The sequence below is a fragment of the Molossus molossus genome, unplaced genomic scaffold (genome assembly GCF_014108415.1).
Source record: "Molossus molossus isolate mMolMol1 unplaced genomic scaffold, mMolMol1.p scaffold_m16_p_2, whole genome shotgun sequence".
In the NCBI taxonomy this organism is placed as follows: domain Eukaryota; kingdom Metazoa; phylum Chordata; class Mammalia; order Chiroptera; family Molossidae; genus Molossus; species Molossus molossus.
This window is the reverse complement of record NW_023425355.1, coordinates 69,282,913-69,293,972: the sequence shown is the minus strand read 5'-3', so window position 1 is coordinate 69,293,972 and position 11,060 is coordinate 69,282,913. Positions and strand designations below refer to the sequence as shown.

Below are 11,060 nucleotides of genomic sequence, written 5' to 3'. Positions count from 1 at the left end.
CATTCTAAGGCTCTGAGTACCTGAGACTAAAAGCCTCCAGGTAAAAAGCTAGAGGATTCCTGAAACTTTTCTGGCCTTGCAAATCTACCCAGGAAAGTAAGACTTGACAGTGGTGTTTAACATGGGCCTTCCCACACTTATCTAAAACCAGTAGAGAGCCACAAACAGCAAAACACCAACATCCACAGAAAAAAATTGTCAGGATCCAAAACTCACTGTTAGCCAATATGGTGACAAAGAAACAAATCCCAAAGAAAAGAACAAGAGAACTCTATCAAATATGAGATAAATGAAACTCAGTTAAGCAAGGTATGAGAGGTAGTATTCAGAAACATGATCTTGAGGAAGATCAACAACATTGGAAAGGACATGAACATCAGTAAAGATATACAAACACTGAAAAACAACCAAGTGGAAATGAAGAATGACATAGCAGAAATAAAGAACACATTGGAAGGACTAACAAGCAGGGTAAGGGAAGCTGAGGACTGCATCAATGAATTAGAAGACAGGGTAGAAAAAGTCAACCAATCAGAAAACCAAAAGGTAAATAGCTGAAGGGAACTGTGGGACAACTAGAAACGTAATAACATTTGCATCATAGGAGTCTCCAAAGAAGAAGAAAATGAGCAAGGGTTAGAGAATATATTTGAAGAAATAGTGACAGAAAAGTTTCCTAATTTGCTGAAGAAAGAAGGCATTCAGTTCAAGAAGCACAGAAAGCCCTAAGTAAGAAGCACCCAAACAGGCCCACACCAAAACACATAGTAATTAAATGGCCAAAAATTAAAGACAAAGAGAGAATCCTAAAGGCAGCAAGAGAAGAGCAACAGGTCACCTACAAAGGAACTCCCATAAAATTATCAACAGACTTCTCAACAGAAACAATACAGGCCGAAGGGAATGGCATGAGGTAATCAAGGTCATGAAAAACAAGGATCTGAATCCAAGACTACTCTACCCAGCAAGGCTATCATTCAAAATAGAAGGTCAAATAAAGAGCTTCACAGACAAAATAAAAAATTAAAATAAAAAAAGGCTAAGGGAATACATTAGCAAAAAACCAGCACTGCAAGAAATGTTAAAAGGACTGCTGTACTTAGTAGAAGAAGTAGGAAAAATATATATAACCACATTAACAAAAATGGCAATAAATATGTACATATCAATAATCACCTTAATTGTAAATGGATTGAAAGCTCTGACAAAAGGACACAGAATAGCTGACTGGATAGAAAAGCATGACTCATATATATGTTGGTTACAAGAGACCCACATCACAACAAAAGACTCACATAGGTTGAAAGTGAAGGGATGGGAAAAAATCTTCCAAGCAAACGGAAAGGAAAAAGAAGCTGTAGTAGCAATACTCATATCTGATAAATTAGATTTTAAAAGGAAGGCCATAACTAAAGACAAAGAAGGCCACTACATAATATTGAAAAAATGTATTTAACAGGAAGATATAACCTTGGTAACCATACATGCACCCAATATGGGAGCACCAAAAAATATTAAAAATCATCTGAAGCACTTCAAAGGAGAAATATGGCAATACAATCATAGCAGGGGACTTCAACACCCTGCTGACATCACTGGATAGAGCATCTAGACAAAACACTAGCAAGGACTCTAAATGAAGCACTAGATCAAATGGATTTAATAGATGTCTACAGAGAATTACACCGCAAAACTGCAGAATTCACATTCTTCTAAAGCGCATATGGGACATTCTCAAAGATAGACCAACTGTTAGGGCACAAACTAAGTCTCTACATGTTCAAGAAGACTGAAATCATATCAGGCATCTTCTCAGATCACAGTGGCATGAAACTAGAAATCAATTGCAACAGGAACATACAAAGACATTTGAACACATGGAAGCTAAATAGCATGTTATTGAATAATAAATGGGTTAACATGGAGATCAAGGAAGAAATTAAAAGCTTCCTGGAAACCAATGTAAATGAACACACAACAATACAAAATCTATGAGATACAGCAAAAGCAGTTATGAGTCAGAAGTTCATAGCATTACCGGCCTACCTCAACAAAGAAAAATTTCTAATTGACTATCTAACCTCACAACTTAAAGAACTAGAAAGCAAACTAAAAGAAAACCCCAGAGAAAGTAGAAGGAAGAAAATAGTAAAGATCAGAGCAGAAATAAATGACATGGAGACCAAAAATAAATAAATAAATAAATAAATAAATAAACAAACAAACAATTCAAACAATGAAACAAACAGCTGGTTCTTTGAAAAGAGAAACAAGATTGATGGACCCTTAGCTAGACTCACCAAGAAACAAAGAGAGAAAAGCCAAATACACAAAATCAGAAATGAAAGAGGAGAAATAATAACTAACCCAACAGAAATACAAACGATTTTTAACAAATATTATGAACAATTAAACGACAACAAATTGGACAATCTAAGCAAAAGGGACAAATTTCTAGAAACATATAGTCTCCGAAAACTGAACCAGGAAAAGATAAAAACTTGAACAGACCAATAACAACAAATGAAATTGAAGATGCATTCAAGACTCTCCCAAGAAACACAAGCCCAGTCCCGAACAGCTTCATGGGGGAGTTTTACCGAACATTCTAAAAAGAACTAATGCCCATTCTCTTCAAACAACTTCAAAAAATTCAAGAAGAAGGAAGACTTCAAAACTCATTTTAGGAGGCCAGCATAATTCTAATTTCAAAACCAGAAAAAGACACTACAACAACAACAAAAGACAAAACTACAGGCCAATAGTCCTCATGAACATAGATGCCAAAATCCTGAACTAAATACTAGCAAATCAGATCCAGCAATAAATCAAAAAAATTATTCACCATGACTAAATGGTATTCATCCCATGGATGCAAGGCTGATACAATATTCACAAATCAATAAATGTGATGCACGACATAAACAAAATGAAAGATAAGACTCAAGTAATCACATCAATAGATACTGAAAAAGCATTCAACAAATCCAGCATCCATTTCTTATAAAAGTGTTCAGCAATTTGGGAACAGAAGGATCACATCTCGATATAATAAAGGCCATATATGAAAGACCTACAGTCAACATCATACTCAAAAGGCAAAAACTAAAAGCATTTCCCTTAAGAACAGGAACAAGGATGCCCACTTTTGCCACTCTCACTTAACACAGTGCTGGAAGTCTTAGCCACAGCAATCAGACAGAAAAATAAAAATGAAAGGGATCCAAGTTGGAAAGGAGGAAGTGAATCTGTCATTATTTGCAGATAGCATGATATTATACATAGAAAACCCTAAAGACTCCATCAAAAATCTACGAGACTTAATAAATGAATTTGGCAAAGTAGCAGGATACAAAATTAATGTCAAAGAATCGACAGCATTCCTATACACCAATGATGAACTCACAGAAAGAGTAACTGAAAAAACAATTCTATTTACCATCGCGGCAAAAAAAATTAAGATACCTAGGAATAAACTTAACCAAAGAAGTAAAGGACCTATTTACAAAAAACTACAAGACATTGAAAAAAGAAATAGAGGACTGTGTAAAAAAGTGGAAGCACATACCTTGTCCATGGATTGGAAGAATTAACATCATTAAAATGTCCATATTACCAAAAGCAATCTATAGATTCAATGCAATCCCCATCAAAATACCAACGACATACTTCAGAGAACTAAAACAAATACTTCAAAAGTTCATATGGATCAAAAAAGGTCCCCAAATAGCCACAGCAATTTTGAAAAAGAAGGACAAAGTAGGTGGGATCACAATACCAGATATCAGGTTATACTACAAAGCGACTGTAATCAAAACAGCCTGGTACTGGCACAAGAGCAGGCACATAGACCAGTGGAACAAAACTGAGAACCCAGAAATGGACCCAAGGCAATATGCTCAATTAATATTTGACAAAGATGGCAAGAGCATATAGTGGAGTAAAGACAGCCTATTTAATAAATGGTGTTGGGAAAATTGGATAGCTACCTGCAAAAAAAATGAAACTAGATCATTAACTTACACAATACACAAAAGTACTCTCAAAATGGATAAAAGACTCAAATGTGACTCATGAATCCATAAAAATCCTAAAAGAAAATCTAGGCAACAAAATTTCAGACATAATACGCAGCAGAATTTTCACTGACACATCACCTAAGGCAACAGAAACAAAGAAAAAAATGAACACATGGGACTACATCAAACTCAAAAGCTTCTGTATAGTAAAAGATACAATCATGAAAATGGAAAGGCTACCCAGTGTATAAGAGAGCATAATTGCCAATAATATATCAGATAAGGGGTTAATTTCCAATATATATAGAGTGCTCATACAACTCAACAAAAGGAAGACAAAGGACCCAATTAAAAAATGGGCAGAGGAACTAAACAGACACCTCTCCAAACAGGACATACAAATGGCTAAGAGACATATGAAGAAATGCTCAACATCACAAATCATTAGAGGGATGCAAATTAAAACAACAATGAGGTATCACCTCCCACCTGTCAGAATGGCCACCATCAACAAATCATCAAACAAGTGTTGGTGAGGGTGTGGAGAAAAGGGAACTCTAGTACACTGCTGGTGGGAATGCAGACTGGTGCAGCCGCTGTGGAAAAGAATATGGTGTCATTTCAAAAAATTAAAAATTGAACTTCCATGTGACCCAGTGATCCCGCTTCTAGGAATATACACTAAGAAGCCTGAAACACTAATCAGGAAGAATATATGTACCCCCATGTTCATAGCAGCATTTACAATAGCTAAGATCTGAAAACAGCCCTGGTGTCCCTCAGTAGACAAATGGATAAAAAGCAGTGGTACATATACACAATGGAGTACTATACAGCTGTAAGAACGAAAGATCTCTTATCCTTTGATACGACATGGAGGGACCTGGAAAGTATTATCCTAAGTAAAATAAGCCTAGCAAAAAAGGACAAATACCACATAATCTCACTTATATATGGAATATAATGAACATAACAGTCTGAGGAATACGGTAGACCCAGAAACATGGAAGTGGGGCACATACTGACATCCCTCAGAAGAGGGGGTAGGGGGGGTAGGAAGCGATCAACCACAGAACTTATATGCATGTATGCATAACCAATTGACATGGACAACAAAGCTGGTGATGGGGCAAGGAGGAAGGGGAGGGGGGTGCCAATGGGGTAAAAAATGAGAAACATCTGTAACAAAAAAAATAAAAATAAACAATAAATAAATAAATATAATAATAAATAAATAAAATAAATATAAAAAAGATTAAAAGCTGTGGTACCTGTACACAACGGAATACTATGCAGTTGTAAGAAAAAAAGATCTCTTATCCTTGTAGATGGCGTGGAAGGACCTGGAGAGTATTATGCTAAGCGAAACAAGCCAAGTAGAGAAAGACAAATATCACATGATCTCACTTATCTGTGGTGTATAATGAACTAAACAAACTGCTGAACAAAATTAACCCAGAGACATAGAGGTGGGGTGCAGACTGACAAGCCTCAGAGGAGGGAATTTGGGGAGAGGGATAAACCACGGAAGTGACATGCATGTATGCATGACCAATGAACTTAGACAACAAAGCTGGGGATTAGGCGGTGGGAAAGGGGAGGAGGTTGTCAATGGGGGGAAAATGAGAAACATCTGTAGCAAAAGCAAATAAATAAATAAATAAGTAAATAAATATGTAAATAAATAAATAAAACAAGAAAAGGAAAAGAAAAAAGTTGTGGTACTTACACACAATGCCGTACTATACAGCTGTAGGAAAGAAAGATCTCTTATTCTTTGAGATGACATGGAGGGACCTGGAAAGTATTATCCTAAGTGAAACAAGCCAAGCAGAGAAAGATAAGTCTCATACGATCTCACTTATTTGTGGGATATAATGAACATAACAGTTTGAGGAACAGGGTAGTCCCAGAGACGTGGAAGTGGGGTACAGACTGACAATTCCCAGAAGGGGGGGAGATAAACCATAGAACTTATATGCATGTACATGTAACCACTGTACATGGAAAACAGGGCTGGGGACAGTGTGGGGAGGAAGGGGGAGGAGGGTTCAAAGGGCAAAAGAGGAGAAACATCTGTAACAAAAATAAATTAAAAAAGAAAATAAAATGAAAGCTAAGTGGGACAATTTTTATGTTATTCCTCTTCCTTCCTTCTTCATTTGTCACCTGTTTCTGATGTCTTTTAGACACTTGTTCTTAGCATTACTCATTTTTTCTTCATACTACTCTGCCAGTCACTTTCTAGGAAGTAAAAGACAATGGGACTATGAGGTAGCCACAGAGCTTCCTATTAAAAAAAATTTTTTTTGAATGGAAAGCTAGTGAAACTAAAAGAAAAATATAAAGCAAAGCATGTAACTCAATGAGGTGTCAACCATTGCCAGAAAGGATATTTTAGAAAATAACTTTTCAATCAATGTATAAAATACAAACCCAAGACCCTCTTTCTTTAATATAGGACATTTAAGTAGTTTTCATATATAATATGGATCAAAAAATATAAAATTAGCCTGGTTGGTCAGGGCACATGCCTGGGTTGTGGGCTCCATCCTCAGTAGAGGACATGCAGGAGGCAGCCAATCGATCGATGTCTCTCTCTTACAGCAATGTTTCTGTCTCTCTCTCCTAAAAAAAAAAAAAAAAAAAAAAAAAAAATCAATAAACACAAACACACACATATATATAAATTATAAAGAGTATTTTTGTTTCTGTAATTTCACTCTTTTACAAGTATCCCAATTGATATACCAAGGAATCTATTGGCCATAACTTACAATGCTACTGCTAAAGTTTTTGAAGCCTTCCTTTGATGAGTTTAAGGGAACCACTCTGAAAAATTTCAATATTTGCTTATCAGGAATAAACCATCATTTCTTCTTAGGTTTTATTTAATTAAATTTGTTGCTAACCAAAAAATACAATAGGGAGAGGTTCATTATTATGGCACATGGGAGGGCACTGGGGCCCTTAAGGAGGCAAGTGCTGTCTGTTTGAATTAAACTAAATCTCCTGTCTCCTTATTTAATGTTTGGCATGAAACTTTTTTTTATTTCTTTTTCAGCTGGGGTTACACACAAAATGATGCCACTTCTGATAAGTATGGACCCTCATATAAGGAATATGTATTTTATACCAAAACAGTATGGTAAAATCACTTAAAGAAGCTGTTGTAGTCATGCATAAATGTAAATTCCAGCAATGAAATTAAAATTTAGTTACTTTTTACAAGAATGTTTTCCTTTTCTTTTTTCTTTTTTTTTTCAGTTTTATTGAAGTATAACTGACAAATAAAATTATAAGATATTTAAAGTATACAATGTGATGATTTGACATAAATGTACATTATGAAAGGATTTCCCCCAACAAGTTAATTAACACATTACATATTTACCTTATTTAGGTGAAACATGTAAATTCTATTCTCTTTTTTATTTTGTGTTTTTTTTTCCAATAAAACTTTATAAAAACAGGCAAAGGTCTGGATTTGGGCCACTGGACACAATTGGCCAACCCTTGTGCTAGACTCTTCTTGGTTTGATTAACAGATAGAGTAGAGGAGGGTGGATCCAGAAGAGCCTCATAGGTAGTAGACTCAGACACCCCTGCACGGACACCTGACATACAGAGGCATGAAGGTGCCAGTGTGTTTGGAAGAGGAGAACGTCGGGTAGAGGTGTACCTGCCTGGACAAGGGACTGCATGACTGCGGGAGGGACAGAGTTGCAAGGTGAAGGAGCCACATGGGGAGGATACTGCAAACATGCCAAGGAGTGACAAAGGTCTGAAGTCTGCCAGATTTTAAGTAGGGGAGTGAGCTGGCCATCTTAGAAAGAGGCCTCTGCGGGCTGAGGCAAGCGCAAGGAATCCGAAGACTGGGGCTGGAAAAGCCAGTTGAGAGGCATCACAACCACGCAGAGGAGAGTTAAAGGAGCTGTCAAATGTCCATGGAAGGATGAATGGTCCAGAACACAATGGGACATTATCAGCCTTAAAGGAAGGAAATTCTGACACATGGCACAGCATGGATGAACCTTGAGGACATTACGCTCAGTGAAATGAGCCAGTCACACAAAAACAACGACTGTACGTTATGCTCTGGGAGGAGGGGGAATGAAGACTAGCGCAAGATGGGCACAGCGTTCTGGTTCTGCTAGGCAACGGACGTCCTGGAGATCCGTGGCACAGCACTGCGAATGTACCAACACTGCTGATCTGTGCACTTCAGAATGGTTGAGAGGGCGAAGGCTATGTTCCACATCTCTGCACAGGCAGGTCCCTCTCTGCACAAGAGAGTGTCCTGTGACCTGTCTGTGCGATGTGTAAAAATTTCCAAGCCCAGCTCAAGGATCTCCTTTCCAGAGCCACCCTGATAACGTTCGTGGCTTTTTCTTCAGGCCAACAGCACCTCTTTCCTTCTTTTTTCTCTTATCCTCACCCTAGCACATTTTCAGGATGCGCCCCTGGCCAGTCTGTGGAACCTCCAGTCTCGGCATGCCTGCTCTCACCTGGCCGGTTTGGCTCAGCGGTTGGAGCATTGGCCTGCACACCAGAGAGTCCTGGGTTCGATTCCCGTCTCTCATTTAGACTGCAGTAAGAATCCAAGATGTGCTTGTTTAAGAGACAGAAAGCGACAGCCTCTAATCTACACATGATTTCTTCTCAACTGCTCTCTCTCTGGAATGGCAGATGGTTCACAGGCCCATCCTGTGAATGATATGATACTTTTTTTTAATGCTTTAGGAATGGCCTTTTGTTTTTTGAAAAATAATCATATTTGAACTTTTGATAGGAAATAAGATGATTTGTTTTGTATTTCTGTGTACTATAGAAGTTCCTGTTTCTTGAAAGTCATTACACAATAAGCTACAGGGATGAAAGTATTCGAGTTGCTAGGACAGATGGTCATCTCTTTGTTTTTGGCCTGTTTCAGGCAAAATCCAGTTACTGTACTCTGCTCGATCGACTGGTTCATGGTTAGGGTACACCTCTTCATGTTGAACAGTATATATATATATATATATATATATATATATATATACACACACACACACACACACACACACACTTTCATGAGTTACACTTGGGCCTGGGCCGACCTGTCAATCATATTCAGCCACATATCTATAAGCTTACCTAACATTATAGAATGTGGCATCAGGACCAAGGCTATCTCTCAGTATATAGTTATGTACTGCTCTGAGATACACTATGCTTCCAAGTCTACCTCATCTAAGTACTAATTCCCAGTGTCATGCACTGCCCTTCAGCACTCCCCATGGCTCACTACTTCTGACTCCATGAAAGAAGCCAGTGAGATAGAGACCACAACCCAGGATGGTGAGACAGGCTATGAGGTGTTCACCTTGTCACAGTCAAAGGCCCAAATGCAATTGTCCACCATGTGTCTTCAGTGAAGGAGAGCATACCCAGGCCCCACATCACCAAGCAGGGGCTGAGAAGGTCCATTCTATGTAGTCGTCTTTCTTTGTGAATATTTCTAAGGATTGCTCTCTTTGTTCAGACAATCTGCTTGAGTTCATGTGATCCTCAGTTTGCCATCTCCTGTTGATGTTCTTTCTAAAATTAGTATATAGCCCTGGTGTGGCTCAGTTGGTTGGGTGTTGTCCCATGCACCAAAAGATTGCTGGTTTGAAATCTGGTCAGGGCCCATGCCCAGGTTGTGGGCTCAATCCCTGGTGGGGGAAATGCAGGAGGCAGCCGGTTGATCATGCACTCTCACATCAATGTTTCTCTCTCCCTCTGCCTTCTTCTCTGTCTAGAAATCAGTGAGAGTCTTTAAAAAATAAATAACATTAGCATATAGTAGTTACTAATATCAGGCAAGTAAGTGTTCTTCTGGCCCTCTTATGAGGGCTTTTGAGAAAGGGTAGCCTGTGTTAACTTTACAGAAAAAAGTATTTTTATATTTTTATATCTTTTTCAAAGCAAAAATAAAGTTCTGATGGCATAAAAATATCAGCCGGGGGGGTTTAATTAATAAGTATATATATAATATGGCTTTTACTATGGGGCAGACACTCTTCTAAGTGCTTTTTAAACATCAGTGCGTGGTCTCTTTTCTCTAGGATAACCTCTCTTCTTTAAGTTCCCCTGGCTGAATCCCTCACTCTGTATCTTCATTTCACTTATACTCTGCAGCATTCAAATTAGGTCTTAACTACATATCTTCTTAGTTTGATCTATGGCTGTATCACTTTTTATCCATGGAAGGCAAAGGCTGCATTAGTGATATATAAGCCACCAATGGGTCTAAGAATCACTCAAGTCACATCCCACTAACTAGATAGTAAGCTCCTGAGGACAAGGGCTGGCTCTTATACTTTAGTCACAGACTGATAATACTTTGAAAGGAGTTTTGTGCCCTGATTTATGTGATCAGGATATTTTCACCCAAGTTTGGCAATCTATTGGTTTGGGTTTTTTCAAAGACTGGAAGAGTAAATAAATGTATTCAACAAATATGCATTGAGTGCTACTACATTCCAGTTGCCATTCTATGCACTGAGGATATGGCAGTGAATAGAAACCAAGTCTCAGATAAATGGATGTCACACAGTTAGCAAGCAAAGAAACAGAAATTTAAATAGCAACAAATATCATGGAGAACTTAAAACATGGTGAAATGAGAGAAATTGGAAAATGAGTTGAAGCAATCAGGAAAGGCCTCTGAGATCTTGTCATTTGAAATGAGTCTTGAATGTGAAGAAAGAGCCAGCCCTAAGATGATCTGAGAGAGAACATTCCAAGTGGTAGAAGCATGTCATTTAATCCTCACAAAACACTGAGAGAAGTACTCTTAATATATCCATATTACAAATAAGGAACCAGAGGCACAGAATGATTAAGAAATTTGCCCAAGACCACACCCCTATTAGGAAACAGAGAATGTTAGCACAATGCACATGATGATACACAAAGTATTTCAGTAGATGAGTAGACATTAGAGATTCAGTCATTGTCGTAGTTCATTTGCACTTCTATAACAAAGTACCATAGAATGAGTAGCTTATAAAAAAA

General features: G+C 37.8%; 1 protein-coding gene across 1 annotated transcript; it reads left to right on the top strand.

Moving 5' to 3' along the window:
* Window positions 1-8,893: 8,893 nt before the first annotated feature.
* PLAC1 (placenta enriched 1) lies at window positions 8,894-9,566 on the top strand. Its single transcript, XM_036270209.1, is given in 4 exon segments — window positions 8,894-9,033; window positions 9,084-9,155; window positions 9,157-9,393; window positions 9,395-9,566. Coding segments are annotated over 4 exon segments (621 nt in total).
* Window positions 9,567-11,060: the final 1,494 nt, after the last annotated feature.